Source organism: Anabrus simplex, chromosome 4 (genome assembly GCF_040414725.1).
Source record: "Anabrus simplex isolate iqAnaSimp1 chromosome 4, ASM4041472v1, whole genome shotgun sequence".
NCBI lineage: Eukaryota > Metazoa > Arthropoda > Insecta > Orthoptera > Tettigoniidae > Anabrus > Anabrus simplex.
Genome location: NC_090268.1, coordinates 315,686,141 through 315,702,818, shown reverse-complemented (window position 1 = coordinate 315,702,818; position 16,678 = coordinate 315,686,141). Strand labels below are relative to the sequence as shown.

The 16,678-nt window shown below is 41.3% G+C and overlaps 1 protein-coding gene across 1 annotated transcript in view; it reads left to right on the top strand.

The window, feature by feature from the left end:
- The window catches only part of LOC136871932 (transcription factor Sox-11), a 37,971-nt gene extending 21,522 nt beyond the window's left edge, over positions 1–16,449 (top strand). The window contains exon 2 of the mRNA XM_067145667.2: positions 11,575–16,449. Coding sequence (XP_067001768.1) covers positions 11,575–12,753 — 1,179 coding nt within the window. The 3' untranslated portion in view covers positions 12,754–16,449. The remainder of the gene's footprint in view (positions 1–11,574) is intronic.
- Positions 16,450–16,678: the final 229 nt, after the last annotated feature.

Below are 16,678 nucleotides of genomic sequence, written 5' to 3'. Positions count from 1 at the left end.
ATCTTTCCTATCCGACCTCCATCATCAGCTCTTGTTTTCCTTGTTCTCTTCCGACCCCGATGGTATTAGGGTTGCGAGGCCTTGAGAGTTTATTTTCGTGTCCTTCGTGGTCCTTCTTTCTTTTTTCGAACACCTTCATTTCCTTCATTCTCTGAAAGGGACAGAACTCTTCCCTCATTAGTGTTAAAAGAGGAGGGTTGTATTTCATCTTAAATCAATAATCACTACTCATCATTGGTGTAGACTGAGTGAAACTCTGGACGTCACTCATAACATTTTCGACTTCTGGACATGGAATCGAACCTCATTCCTTCTGGGTGAACAGCCTCGGCCACGCATCTCCAAAGTTGAAGGGGCACGGGCGCGAACCGGTAACGTTGAAGATCGCCTATCTTCCCAACTACGCTACGTACGGCTGTGTGATCAGTACCCTTCGCTTACGAATATCATAGAATTAACTGAAAGATGTCTATCCTTCCCTGATTACAAATAAACAATATGTGCGACCAAGAAACAACACAATCACAACCTACGGAAAACATAAACAAGTAACTTGTGCACGGCTTGATTTTCGCCTCTTGAAATTATGATGCGGATGATGGTTATCAAATCCTCCTACGGAATTCACCCCTCACTCCATCAGTACAAATCTCAGACTCGTTGGCTGAACGGTCAGTGTACTGGCCTTCGGTTCAGAGGGTCCCGGGTTCGATTCCCGGCCGGGTCGGGGATTTTAACCTTAATTGGTTAATTCCAATGGCACGGGAGCTGGGTGTATTTGTTGTCTTCATCATCATTTCATCTTCATCACGACGCGCAGGTCGTCTACGGGCATCAAATACAAAGACCTGCACCTGGCAAGCCGAACCCGTCCTGGGATATCCCGGCACTAAAAGCCATACGATATTTCATTTCATCAGTACAAATATTATTACAACGATCAGAGGTGAAACAGTGTCCTGATAACCGGTACGACAGCAGATGTTTGCCTAGAGGAATGGATGACCACAAACGGAGTTTTGTTTCTCATCACTTAACGTATATCATTAAAAAGTGTTTCTTTTATTATTACAGACTAAAATATCCCAATTTGTTCATATTAGGAATCTAACCTTGACTCTGCACGAAGATAAACACCGAGCAGGTTAGATTAGTGTTATAAAAATCAAGTTCGCCTACTCAGGTACATTCTATAAAATGAAAGGTGTCTCGGTGGATCAGTGGTAGTGTGTCCGACTCAACTAAGTTGAACATAATCCACGACCCTAGGTGGCACTCAGAAAGAACAGTAGTGACATCTTTTAATGAATATGAATTTAGGTAAAATTAATTCATTTCAGCCCATCTACGTGAGACTTAATTATTTACAGGCGTTAAGAAGGGGTCCTGCAACTAGGGAGACGCTGTACTAATTATTATTATTATTATTATTATTATTATTATTATTAAATGGAATTGTTCAAAAGGTAAAATCATTGTGTGCTGTGGATATCAGTACCTACATACTACCACTTATGTACCGGTAAAGAGGGAGCTTAGAATATGAAGCCATTTTCTTTCTTTAGCATCCTGAATCTCTTTACTCTATCGGTTACAGCCCACACACAGCATAGTTGAACTTATTAAAAAAAAACTTGACTTAGTTTATAGCGTTCTTTATTTCATATAGCTGTTCATATTGTATAGCCGTGATTCATATTAATAGAATATTCCATCCCTCTGTGATGTAAATGTTTGTTTTCTTTTTCTTTTCGCTTTGGCTTGTTGGTCCGTTGCCAGCTCACATGAAGCTACGGGAGAAAAGGGAGCGCGGTAAGATTCATGTTGGCATGTTTTGTCATTTGTTAATTTAATAGCGCGCGGTACGAACCAGTGCTACGCAGCGGAAGACTTAAGGCGCCCTGTCATCTTCCGCATAGCAATAACAGTAGATGTAATACGTTAATGCAGGAGTGAGTGGAGCGTTATCGTCTGCTGTGTTACTGTCGCACAACAGTAGACTATTCAACCAGCTGTTATCCAAGGTTAAACAGGCTAAGTCGCGCATATGAGATAACTCTTCTCTGTACTCCGGAAGCGGAAGTAGAAGACAGACCATGGGTAGCAAAATTGTGTATCTCTTAACATAGTTGTATTGAAACTCCTTATAGAGAGAGGCTGTTGAACTTGTTTTTGTAGATTCTATTTTAGAACCAGTGTCGGCCTCGTTTGACTGAAAGGAGCCAGCACCCTGGTGTGCGGGATCGTGCCTGCCTCTTTCGCGGGAGCCGCTGGGGAAACCCCTGGTTCGATTCCTGACAAGTCGGAGGGGGAGGGGGGATCTGGGTCTGAGGGCTGGAAGAGGGTTCACTCAGCCTCCTGAGACCATCTGGGGAGCTGTCTGATACGAGAGGCACCAGACTCCTTCAGAAAAGCTAAACAATACGAAAGAGGATGTTACGCTGATCGCGTGGCACTCCAGTATTTGCAGGCCATCTGAATGGGCAACAGTCGTCTTGGTCGACTCTAATGGGCTTATTTAAGCCGTGATGCTCGTAGCCTTACGTGTTCCCACAGTATCTTCGATGTTTCGGTTGTTGATGCATTAAGAAACTAGGAACATTGTCGTTGGGCCCATGTAGTATATTATTATAATTTTTTTGTCCGGCTGCATCACTAATGTTAAGTGTTCTGGCGTTTGGTCTAGGGGGTTCCCGATTCGATTCCCGAGCGGGTCGGGGATTTTAACCTGCATTGGTTAATTCCGATGGCTCGGGGCTGGGTTTGTGTGCCGTCTTCATCGTTAGAATGCGTCATAGGCAGACGCGCGGGTCACCTATAAGGCGTCAACTCAAAAGATGTGCACCGGTCCTCCTCGGAGGTCACGTGCCATTATTATATTTATTTGTCTACTTTCCGAAAATTGTGATACAAGATGAAGAAAAGGTGACCACCATTTACACATTTGTGTCTCCAAATTGGTGAATAAACGAGGTTTATACTAAGGATGATGAAGTTGGTATTACACACTATAAGAGCCGGGTATGTTTTGGAAGTTTCACAAGATTTCTTTAATGGACTTCATGACTTACATTTATTACTTCTGAACTGTAATTCAAACTCCCTTTTAAGCTGAGCGTCACGTTGATGGTACAGCGGAAATATATTTTAACAAGCGATGGAGAATATCTTGCGTCGTCAGTGACTGATCGTCGGTAAGGTCAGTGGTTTTTTTTTTTCTTTTTTCTGTAAAATTCTTTTTACACACCTCTGCTAGTCTGGTGTTGGTCTCACGAACTGCAGGTGCTACGAGAACATACACTTTGTCAGCGTATTTTGTAATAAGTAAAACTCCCTCTGTTGATCACTCTCAACCTCCGAATCCGAAGATGGCTGGTTCGAACTCAGCAAAGGCATTTGAATATTCGAAGGATGGAATTCGGTCTGTTCAGCAATTCCTCGTTATATATTAGTAGTTACTTTCGGTCAAACGTTATTAGTCATGATCTTGCTGTTTAGTCTGGAATAATAATAATAATAATAATCGTCGTCGTCATTATCATCATCATCATGTCCGACTCGTTGGCTGAACGGTCAGCGTACTGGCCTTCGGTTCAGAGGGTCCCGGGTTCGATTCCCGGCCTGGTCGGGGATTTTAACCGTAATTGGTTAATTCCAATGGCCCGGGAGCTGGGTGTATGTGTTGTCTTCATCATCATTTCATCCTCATCACGACGCGCAGGTCGCCTACGAGCGTCAAATAGAAAGACCTGCACCTGGCGAGCCGAACCCTTCCTGGGATATCCCGACACTCAAAGCCATACGACATTTCATTTCATCATCATCATCATCATCGTATTTCCTCATCAGTTTTCAGGCATTTCAATTTGACGCGGCATCTAGGCTATCCGCTTGTCAACTTAGACGTTACGTTTTGCTCTACCAGATGGCAGAGTAACACTGCTGTCTTCTGGGCGGCATATGGCCGAGTTTAAAATTAATTTTGTCGCTGGCCTGGTGGCCCTGGTCGTTTTAAAAAGTTAAATGTTATTTGTTCGGAGTGTTGACATTTTAGAGATATTTTGCCCTTACTTGCACCATGTGCTATGAACCTGCGTGTAAATGGAATGGGAAGTATAGAGTGTTAAATGTGAGGCAAGGAACGTTAAGGACAACACAAACACACCCAGTCCCCAGGCCAGGGATATTAATCATTTACAATTAAAAGCCCCTGACCCAGCCGCGAATCGAACCCGGGGCCGCCGGGTGACAGGCGGACGCGTTGCCCCCTACACCGCGGGGCCGGATGGCCTTGGTCGTTAAGGCGTCAAGAAGTATTGTACGGTCTGATACCGCTGTTAGCCGACGAGACGAACATGTCCTCGGACACTCCCGGCACTAAAAGCCATACGCTAGTGAACGCCAACTGTATCACCACAGATCTTGTACATGCCAACATCGTATTACGTAGTGTCGAATGTTCTTTCAACAATTCGACTACCTCTGCCGGGTTTGAACTCGCGATCTTGGGATCCGGAAGCTGTCACCTCAAACTTCGTACGGTAGGTCTAATTCAGCACTTTCGAATTCGGGACGTCCATTTTCTGTTGGCGCCAGGGGAAAGGTGGTTCGAAATTGTCTTTTTCTTCATTTACCGCTTTTCCCATACCCGGGTATTGTCGCGGGTGCGAGCTGTGTCGCGCCGTGATTTATGACCGGTTAACTTTACTGACGCCAACTTATTGTTGAGGGATGGGTTCACTATCGCGTATTTGTCTAGTGTTCGGTAGAGTGGAGTATTGTCTGTGAATGAAGATAATTTGAAATAAGGTCATCTATACAGAATTAGTTTGAACCGAATGAGTTATAACTTGTCAGGCTGCACGAAGTTAATAATTTGAACATCTTCCCAGTTGTTAAGCTGTAGTAGGTTGGAATACTGTTGCGGAAAAGTTTGCATGAAAAATCCTTTTTCACCATGGAAGAATATCGAAGGATGGCTATATTTTCTCTTCTAGAGAACAGATCATTGGGAAAAACGCTGTCCATTTATAATATCGTGATAACGGGGATCAGGGCGATTCAAATAGGGCAAGAAACCCAGTACCTCGAAAAGAACCCCCACAACGTCTTAAATCAAAGTTATGTTGCGAAACTCTTTTTTTTTTTTCCGGTGTCTAATGATCAAGGTCTGTCAAAATTCAAATGTCGAATTTTTACACTAATACTCCCTTCACCCCCACTGTCGTTCGAAAGTAAAATGCATACTGATACCAAGCAGAACGTCGGCGGACTCAGTTGATCATGATGATGATGTCCGACTCGTGGGCTGAACGGTCAGCGTACTGGCCTTCAGTTCAGAGAGTCCCGGATTCGATTCCTGGCCGGGTCGGGGATTTTAACCTTAATTGGTTAATTCCTACGGCACGGGGGCTGGGTGTATGTGTTGTCTTCATCATCATTTTCTCCTCATCACGACGCGCAGGTCGCCAACGGGAGTCAAATAGAAAGACATGCACCTGGCGAGCCGAACCCGTCCTCGGATATGCCGGCACTAAAAGCCATACGACATTTCATGATGATGATGCTTCTTGTTTAAAGGGACCTAATATCTAGGTCATCGGCCCCACTCTCAGTTTATCAATTATGGTTGCTAAAATACACTTCTTCCAGCTTATTGAATGAAAATTGCGAGTATGGGGGGGTTGGTTCATTTTAATTGTCCTAATTTCATTTATCACGTCCTGTGATTATTGGGCGCCATTTTTCCTACAGTTTATGTACAGGAACAGACTAATGTAAACTTTAAACATTTAGGAACGATAAAGAAGAATATCAAGAATATGTATGGGATTCTAACCCCGTCTGCAGTTCAGCATCCTGTTTGCAGCACTGTTCCTTATTAAAAGCGGAGCTACCATCTTATAATTGAAGCAACCCCTCTAAGTTGTTTCTTGACTTTTTATGTCGATTGTCGGTCATGTTTGAATTTGGTATACCCTTGTCATCACTACAGTGTTTGCGAACTTTTGCAAGTAGCGTAAGCTTTGCTAAGTAAGACGTTGCTAATCTGACGCAGCGGCTTGGATGAGATGGTCAGCTTTAAAACAGATAGATTTAGTTCCTGTGAACCGAGTTATCTGTCTCTGTCATAATAGTAGAGGGTGAGTCATTCATCACAGCCTCCTCGTACATTGTATATGCAACTTTGCACACGCATGGTTGTGCGCCGTCTCTTTCGGAAGTTACCAGTGAAATATTTTCTTTTTCACCCTATTAAATTCAGACAATGAATTACGGATTTGGTAGTGTGGTGTATTGGCAAACGAATAGCTTTTTCTTCAAGGTGACTGGGGTGGAACCCAACTCCTTTGTCGCCAGAATTTTGATGACTGCATTTCTGAGATTTATACGATATTGAATTGTGTATGTTATTATTTGAGCACAGTTGATAGTCATCTGAGCCGGTACATAAGCTTTTCTCTTTACAAGCCAATCACACAGCGATAGACTCTCGTTGAGAAATTTCACAGTGGACTGAGTAGCTCAGGCTGAGAGATTTGGCATACTGAGCCCAACTTGGCGAGTTTTGATCGTGGCTCAGTTCGGTGGTATTTGAAGATGCTCAGATACGTCAGTCTCGTGTCTGTAGATTTACTGGCTCTTAAAATAACTCCTGCGGGACACAATTCCGGCACTTCTACGTCTTTGAAAACCTCAACATTAGTAGGTGGAACGTAAAACCAATTATTTATTTATTTATTATAAATTTCATTTTCGTGTAAGATGTTTTCAGAGGTGCATTTTAAGGTTCAGTGGGAGTAGGGCAATATGATAACTAGTATTTTAGACGTTATCCTACTATACACTATAAGGCAAGCACCAATACTTTCATACGTACATGGCTTATGTTAAAGGGTTTGTATCAGCGTATATAAAATTAATGTAAACGTGTACCGTATCCGTTTTCTTTCAGTTCAGAATTGTGATTAGTAACATGCTTGATAAACAAATTTGGTCAACCCTGCTCTCAGCCTTACAGGATGAAAATAGTCGGAGAAGGCTTACATGATGGCGTCCAACTGTCTGGTATTACAGCCATCGGTATCCGCTGAAACGGGCTGCAGTTATGTCAGAATTTGTTGTTGCTGTCTGTCCTTTTAATTGGAGAAGTTGTGCAAACCTGTACACACATGTATACAGGATAATATAAAAAGCGGCTGCTTGCTTTAGAAAGTGATGTTTAACTTCATGGTGCCGGCTTCTTTTCACTTTTGTTAGCAGTGCAAGCGAGTATTAGGCCATTGTCATCACCAACCATCTCATGCGTTGTAGCGTGCGTGTCTAAGAAATCCACAGCTCAAATTATGGTAACAGCTAACGAGAGTGATACTTTTTCTGTGTAATTAAAACGTTTCAGCTTACCGAGTCCAGAGCTGAGGCTGCCCTGCCCGGTCTACTGAGATCTCATCATTAATCTCGAGAGTCTCAGATACCGGGCGAGTTGGCCGTGCGGTTAGGAGCGCGCAGCTGTGAGCTTGCATCCGGGAGATAGTGGGTTCGAACCCCACTGTCGGCAGCCCTGAAGATGGTTTTCCGTGGTTTCCCATTTTCACACTAGTTAAATGCAGAGGCTGTACCTTAATTAAGGCCACGGCCGGTTGCTTCCCACTCCTAATCCTTTCCTATCCCATCTTCGCCGTAAGACCTATCTGTGTCGGTGCGACATAAAACAACTAGCAAAAGAGTCCCAGGCGTCTCTTCTAATAAACTCAATTTTTTTATAACTTTCATTCCGGGTACCCGATTAAATAAGTCCGGGACGCTTAATCTCCTGTTTTCACCGCAGACGAGAACATATTTCATATCAAGATTGATTGATTGATTGATTGATTGATTGATTGATTGATTGATTGATTGATTGATTGATTGATTCCCAACATGTCCACCAGCGAACGTCATGGTGTCACAGCTCGGGCGTCTCTGAAGAAGTATATTAGAGAGATAAAGGGAGATAGTTTTCCGTTGCTTTCCTCACCGAGCGAGATAGTTTTCTTGGATATCAGCCTATTTGCAGACGAGACGATTGGCATGTCTCTACTGTCCGTACTTTCACACATTGTTAACTGGCTGTATTAGAAATAGCGTTAGTATTATTTTACCTAACAGAATGGGATGCTAGAAGGAAATTGTTAGGAAAGGGAGTTAAGGCTGTGTCTATTCACAGATTTTCTGAAAAATGAAGAAAACGGAGTACCTCGTAATTATCGGTTCCAGAACTTACCCGTCTTGAGCCTTTGAAACATGACAGCGAAACCTATAGTGTTACTGATATCACTTGACCCACAGTTTGGAGTTTGGAGACTCCTCTTATACCGGATCACCAATCAAGCAGTCATGACTGCACAGGTTAGGTCCCAACAGCAATTTGAGAATCACAGCTGTACTACTGCTACTGTTATTAAAATGGTGTACGGCGAGCTACTCGCCCTCTCTCGGGTCAGATATCTTACTGTGATTTATTTTACAAGTGGCTTTACGTCGCACCTACACAGATAGGTCTTACAACGACGATGGGATAGGAAAGGGCTAGGGGTGGGAAGGAAGCGGCCGTGGCCATAATTAGGGTACAGCCCCAGCATATTTTCATAGTGTGAAAATGGGAAACCACGGAAAACCGTCTTCAGCGCTGCCGAGAGTGGGGTTCGAACCCACTATCTCGAGAATGCATGCTCACAGCTGAGCGCCATAACTTGAGGTGCGGAGAAGGGTGACGGGGAAGCGGCGTGGCTGAGGAACTGCCGCGGCATTCGCCTTAGTGAGAAAAAGGGAAAAACCATTCGCAGGACAGCCAACCAATAAGCCGTGGCCGCTATTAGCCGAAGCCGCTCTGCTCCGTGTCACGATTGGTAAAGCCGGAGGGACTAGTGCCCTTCGACTTCACTGAATCCAACCCCGATTGCCTACCAAGAGACCGCTGCTCAATGACCGCATATGTGTCGTGTGGTTAGCACGACGAATCCTCTCGGCCGTTATTCTTGGCTCTCGAGACCGGGGCCGCCTTCTCACCGTCAGAGAGCTCCTCAATGAGTGGACCTCGAACCAGCCCTCAGATCTAGGTAAAAATCCCTGAACTGGCCGCGAATCGAACCCGGGACCTCCGGGTAAGAGGCAGGCAAGCTACCACGGCTTCGACTTCAGTGGGAATAGTATATATAATTCTGTAATAAATGGTTAAAATGACTTTCTCTCCCGTTCGTTAGAAAAAATATTAGAATGTGTTTCTTATATATAGTGGAGAATAGTTGATTGAGCAATTATCTTCAGTTAGATTGGGGTATCTGGCTTAAAGCCAGCTTGGGTGAGGTTAGGTGAGATAGTCGAGCGGAAGCTGTAGGCGACACCTGGTGGGCGGTTAGAGAACACAGTGGGTTCATGTTGGCTGGCACTAGACTCAAATTTCTTGTTGATTGAGGTTAAGTTTAAGTGTCAGGGTCAAAGCTGTATGTATGTTGAGTTCATTGCCCGAATGCCATATCACATCATTGTTTTGCTGTAAAGTTTGTTTAGACTTTTCATCACAGTTGCTGTTGCTAACTGACACATCCACTCACAATTTGTGAATTTTCTCCTGTGATAATTCGCAGTGGTGGATTCATTAATTCGAACCTGTTATGTTTATTTTTTTGCTTAAAAAGTGGTGTTTATTCCGTCAGCGTTGGACCAAATAGCTTAATATATTTCTGTTCTACCCCACTTACCAGTACCCATACACTGAATTATATATTCCGCTACTTATTATCGACCGCACTTTTTTTTACCAGCGACTTGTTAAACTGGGCGGCTTTGTTTCTCTTCTGCTTGGAAGTATAAGATAAAGGATACATTTCATTCGTCTACCAGCTTTCCCACTGTGGGTGGGGGCGGTAGAATAACACCCACGCTATCCCCTGCCTGTCGTAAGAGGCGACTAAAAGGGGCCCCAGGGGCTCTGAACTTTGGAGCGTGGGTTGGCAACCACGGGGCCCTTAGCTGAGTCCTGGCATTGCTTCCACTTACTTCTGCCAGGCTCCTCACTTTCATCTATCCTATCCGACCTCCCTTGGTCAACTCTTGTTCTTTTCCGACCCCGACGCTATTAGGTTTGCGAGGGCTAGGGAGTCTTTCATTTTCACGCCCTTCGTGGCCCTTGTCTTCCTTTGGCCGATATCTTCATTTTTCGAAGTGTCGGATCCCTTCCATTTTCCCCTCTGATTAGTGTTAGAGAGGATGGTTGCCTAGTTGTACTTCCTCTTAAAACAATAATCACCACCACCACCGTCTACCAGCTTCAAGAGGTAAAGACGGTGGCATACCCGATGCGGCGCCATTTCATTTTAACCAGATCTTTACACTTCCAATAGGTATTCTGACTTTCTCATCTTTTAATGTCGTACCGAGCTTGATAGCTCCAGTCGCTTAAGTGCGGCCAGTGTCCAGTATTCGGGAGATAGTGGGTTTGAATCCCACTGTTGGCAGCCTTGAAGATGGTTTTCCGTGGTTTCCCATTTTCACACCAGGCAAATGCTGGGGTCTTGCCTTAATTAAGGCCACGGCCGCTTCCTTCCCACTCCTAGCCCTTTCCTGTCCCATCCTCACCATAAAACCTATCTGTGTCGATGCGACGTAAAACAAGTTGTAAAAAAATTCTTATTATTTTAATGAATGCAGAGGAAAATAAGGTACGATGGGCTTAGTAGTAAATTGCCGCTAGTTTAATGAAATACTGTCTACTGTTTTTCTGTTGTCCCATGTGTTTCGTATTCGCCACATATTTTACCTGCTATATAAAATACAGTATACTGTTGATATTGATGCCGAATTTTTGAGTTGTAAGAAAACGATCTAAGGATACGAACTCGTGACGCAGTTGGTTGAAATCTGTGTATCGGTCATCTTCAGAGACAGTATCGCTAGTGGCAATATCAGTTAAAGCGGCTTCTGGAGTGGTCATGCCCAAAACTATTTTCCCTTCCCAGTTACTAAAAATACATAGATTAGAGCATTCACTGTAATAACACAGGTCATTAAGTTATTAGGCAAGACAAGTATGTAAGGATGTTCAAACTCTTAAGATGAAAGTTAAAACAACAAAACAACTCTTGGAAATTCCGGAATTGGTTTGCTCTTTGATGTACGGTACTGGCATGATACCGCAGAGCCGAATTAAGTATTATTTGAGTTGACTTTCTTTACTTTCCAGAAAAATTTATTCTTTCTTTGGTTGGTGAACATACATAGATTTAAATTTCTTGTCATTTGCATAGAGCTGTATCAGAAATGTTCCAGAAGTCATAAACATTGCCCGTTTTATTTGTTGGCATATGGTATATGTTAAAGATATAGAATCTTGTGTTTTTGTCACGTTTAGCTGTGGGATGTGTGTAAATTGTATTTTGTTGTGATTTCTTTGTTCTGTTTTATTTTTATGGATTTTATTCTCCCTCTATGTTATTACATGTTTGGCATTAACAACAGAGCTCTATGCCTTTTTGTTTAGACATTACTTTAAGATGCTTTTCTATAGTGTAAAATGGTATTATTTTGTGATTTCAGACGAAGAAGAACAACCCCAACCACATCAAGAGGCCCATGAACGCTTTTATGGTGTGGTCTCAGATTGAAAGGCGCAAGATCTGCGAGCAGCAGCCTGATATGCATAATGCTGAGATCTCCAAGAGGCTTGGACGTCGTTGGAAGATGCTATCTGAGGAAGAACGTCAGCCTTTTATTGATGAAGCTGAACGCCTTAGACAGCTACATATGCAAGAGTATCCGGATTATAAATATCGGCCAAGGAAGAAGGCTGTGAAGCCCGTTGCCAAAGTGTCTACGTCATCCAAGAAAGGAAAGAAGAGTACTGTTCATGCTTCACGAAATGATTCCAATAACAACAGTCAGCAGCAGTATGTGTCTTCTTCAGCAAGCAGCGCTAAGGAGAGATCTTCGCAAACTGTTCTTCGCACTTCATCCTCCTCTGAGACAGGTCGCAACTCGCGTGTGCTGCCAGCTTCGGTATCTTCAAACACAAGCAGTCAGAGTCGACTAAAAGTGCGTCTTACCATGGATCGTAATAAGCACAAGGACAGTATTCGTACCAGTCGTCAGGTTTCACCTACATACCACCAGTATGCACCTCCTCCCCCAACTGCTACTGCCAAGGTACCGTCCAGCCCCTCTTGTGAAACTCCCGATTCTCCTGAAAGCGCCTCATTCTATGATGACTCGTCCCTTGTTATTGAGACTACTAAGTTCCCTCCTGTCTCCACTATTACAACCAATTTAGTTTCTTCACTGCCAACTGTTCAGAGCCGTCTGGTCAGAGACTTGAATCATCCTTTCAGTTTGACGAGGCCACAGTCTACAAGTGTGAAACAGCTCACAGGTATTAAGTTGGAACCCATGGACTATGATGATGTGTTTGTCAAGGAGGAACTTGTGGAGTCTGAAGACGCACCTGTTAAAGAAGAGCCTATTGAATGTGAGTCTGAAGCTGCAGCCACAGGTGACAATCCCACCCTGGCTGATCTCGACTCGCTCACGGACCTGTTCCTTCCATCAGACTTCAGAGTGGATCTGGACACTCTGACGACAGATCTGGACACTTTCGACACTGCTAGTTCCAGTTCTGGTTCCCACTTTGAATTCTCATGCTCGCCCAACGTTTCAGAAATGTTGTCCGACATAGGTGTCAACGATTGGGTGGATACGAGTTTTAGCAGTCTCATTCACTAACTGTAGAGAACTTTTTTTTTTTTTTTTCAATTGATGGTGCTGGTGCAGGACAAATCGTTATGTGTCATTGCATTGTATTCAGCATTGTGAAAGTGTTCGAAATATATTCAGTCCAGTACTCTTTGATTAAAGAATATACCGATTGTGTATTGCTGGTAGCAGTTTTTAGGCCTATTGTGAACAAGGCATGATGATGTGCCTGCAGTGGATGGGTTTGATCAGATGGTGTTGTTGCATTGTGCCACACTTCTGCTTTGTGGTGAAGCATTATATTTTTCATAGATTCGATGTTACCCAACATACATAATGGCTATGCCATTTCATGTTCACATTGTTGGCATTGGCGGAAAAAATAGCATATTGTAGTGTTGCTGAAGCAAATGGCTTTTGCCAACCTGCTAATTGTTTGCCAAGTCGATCAAGCCTGCTCCATATGTGCTGCAATGTAAGTCTCTGCTTATTATGCAGTCTTTTATCTTATATCTACAATATAAAGAGTACATGTATGTCAGGTTTTAAGCTGTTTTTACATGAGATGTCACTAAAATATCAGTTGTTTCTCAACTGTTTCCTGTTGTAGAAAATGTATTAAAAACCGTTATCTGTATGTAGTTATACTGGATGACTAATTATCACCAGTTGATTCCACATTTGAAGTTAAGATTCATATTCCTCCTTTGATCATTCACTGTTTTACCAAAAAAATTGATAGTAATTCAAACTTTGTTTCATTATGTTCTATTATTGTTAGGGGGAAGTTGCTGTAATTCTTCATGGTTGAAATGGAGCAGGTGAATTATCGATGTCTGTATGAATTGTTCTTTGGCCAGAATTTCCACATATTCTTGGGGAGCTCATACATGTGATGGAAACTTAAGAATGAGGCCATTGGCTCAAATTTTATAATGCTATTTTAAGTCTAGAATGTATTCCCTCTAGTCTTTGAATATTGGGCTTAACTGCTAGTCCTGTTTTCTAGTTGTTCATTTTCCTGGACTACTAGCAGTATATTCTAGTGAGCCTGATGGGCATTTATTTTCTATGATCTCTGTCCAAGTCGTCTATGCAAATGAGATTTCCGGACCTCTCATTTGTATTGATTGTCCTGTAATAATGCAGATGGCTAAGGTGGTTTTGTATTTGTATTTAAATGCTCTGGGATCACGATTTGCAGCTTAAATCTTGATGTATATGTTGTGGATGTAGGCCTCAGCCATGTTTGATCTCTTTGAACATGTGTATCATGTTGAGTCTAGTTCCATTGTTCAGGCTCTATTAGTGCCTAGTGATCCAGTTATTGATTCTACCATGCAAATTTGGCAGAGGACAATTGCTCAGAGCCAAATTAAATCAACCTCAAACTATATAAACTCTCCAGGGAAATACTATGTCAGGCTGTGATTAACCCAATTGTTGTGGCAGTTGTATTTTACTTTTCAACATAATTAAACTCTGGGTGTTTCAATTTTATGTTTTAGATATTTTAGAGTTTTAAAAAAATGTTCAGTTCATTCTTTTTCATTGTCATTTCTTGAAGCTAGAGGCACATTTCTCTTACCATTTTAATCATAACCTGGCCAATCTTATTATATTTAACAAACCTTATCCAGATAAATCATACTGTGTTTACAGGAACTATTCTCACATATCATGATACATTGTGAGTCATTTCATTGGTCAAGTTTCTTTTATTAAATCATAAGACTTTTTGAAGTTTGTGTCATTTGGATTCTATATATAGCAAAGAAAATGTAACTAGGAAAAAAATATTTGTACTTAATTTGCTTGTAATAAATGCCATGAGAGGTGTGCATTTTATGAATTGAGAGAACACATATAGAGGAATGTGTATAGTCACTACCTCAGGCTCCTTTTGATAAAATTGCCACCTTTAGTGAATATTATCTTATGTTGATAACATTTCATATATTTTCTAATTAGAATAACATCATATATAGAACGTGTGTAAGTAGTGTGTTTAAAGATATATATGAACATAAGAAATGTTTGAATTATTATTCAACAAAAAAGGGATATCGGTTCTTGTTTATTTCCAGACTTTTTCATTATTTTCATCGACTTTTTTTGGAGAATGTGAGGAGATGCAGTGATTATCTCCAGTTGTTTAAACCCTCACTTAACATTTTCAAATGCTTTGAGGGTCAATTATACGCTTATGTATGATCATGTGTTATATACTGTAGTCACTTGTATTATAGACAGCTAGACTTGTAAAAGCACAAAGTTCAGACGATGAAAGTTCTCTTTAATAGTTGTATGAAAGGTAATTATAGCAGGATTCGACATATTCCTGTTGATCTGTCTTCTTAAAATATGTGTGCTTTATTAGACGGAGTTTCGTATTATTTTCTAGAATTCCGTCGATTCCTTCATTAGAATCTTATGAGAACTGATCTCTTAATGAAGTGTTGCTGTGTGTTCCTCTATACAAAAGTCTTGTATAAAGGTGTACCTTTAGATATTTTGGGTCAGCACGCCAGTCTGTGTTAGCAAAGCTTTCTGTATCAAGTTGTCCTGCAAGGTGCATGCATGATCCAGTTTGCACTTAATAGTCTGTGTATGACTATGTGGTATAGTGGTGAATTTTGCATTGGGAGAACTGTGTACAAATACAGAGGGGTCTGGTTAGGATGTTTCCACAGCCATGTGTAAAAAAGAATATTTAAGTGGGAGCTATGCCCAATTTGCTCACCTTTTGTATGTTGTATTTTCTGTTATTGTGTTATGTATATTATATGTAAAATCTTTTTGTTTTTGGTGAGGTCATTCAGGTGTGTATGACAGAAGTTGCATCAACAATAATGTGGAGTATTTTGCTGCAAACTTTATCGGTTAAATCTCACATTGTATCTCGCACCTTCGTGTTCACACGCAGCCAGTAGCTAGCCAATATCGCCTCCTTGCAACTCCTATTGCAAAAACCCCATGGCTACCACTTTTGTTTCTAAGTCAGTTGTATAGCTTCTTCCTGTAACACAAACTTCTGTCAAAAGGTATATTGTATTTATTGTCTGACCTTCATATTATGTTTATACGAACTTTATGAGAATCCAAGAGTGTTTTGTTTTAGAAATACCTTATGTGCTTTTTGTTATGTTATTATTTTGTACAACCTCTTACTATAATATTTTACAAGTACTGTAGATGATAATTTATGAAAAACAAATTAGCAATATTTTTGCATATAAGATGTTAGTGTATAAAGGTTTCCCTTAAATGGCATTTTGTAAAACATTCATGTATCATACTTCATATATACATATATTATAACATGTACATTTTGTATTGTAGTTTGTTTATATAAAGATATATGGTAAATACACCATCTCATTTTTTAAAACACTGCATTTGTTATTGTAGCCTACCTAATACTACCTGCAAATCAAATAGCTTGCTTTCTCTTAACCTTTTTACCATCTTCACAGTTCAGTAGCTTAGTTTTCATCTGACATAATACAGTTAGTTTTATTGCAGTCACATCACTTAGGACTAGTGGATGGGAAACAACCATGCCACTCAAAATTGTGGCCAGTTTATGTTGGATGCAAAACTACACTCCCATAAAATAGAAATGTCATTTTGAAATGGAACCATGCCATGAATATAATGTTTAAACAGCTCTCCTGAAAGTCCCATGATGCAGTAGTGAATCCCAAGAGTATCACTGCATTAAATACATTTTAATTTTGGCCTTCGGCAAAAATCTTATGAAAAATTTAGTGCTGTCATTAACTGTGATTCAGTTTGATTTGCTTTGTAGAATGAGCATATTTTAACTCTTAAATTGTCTATACATGATTTTGAAATTTGATTAAAAGTTCTAAATAAAATTTTCCATCAGTTCAGTGGCTTTGATTCTAGACGGGCTAATGTAAAAAAATTGTTTTCGAGCTATGAGCATATG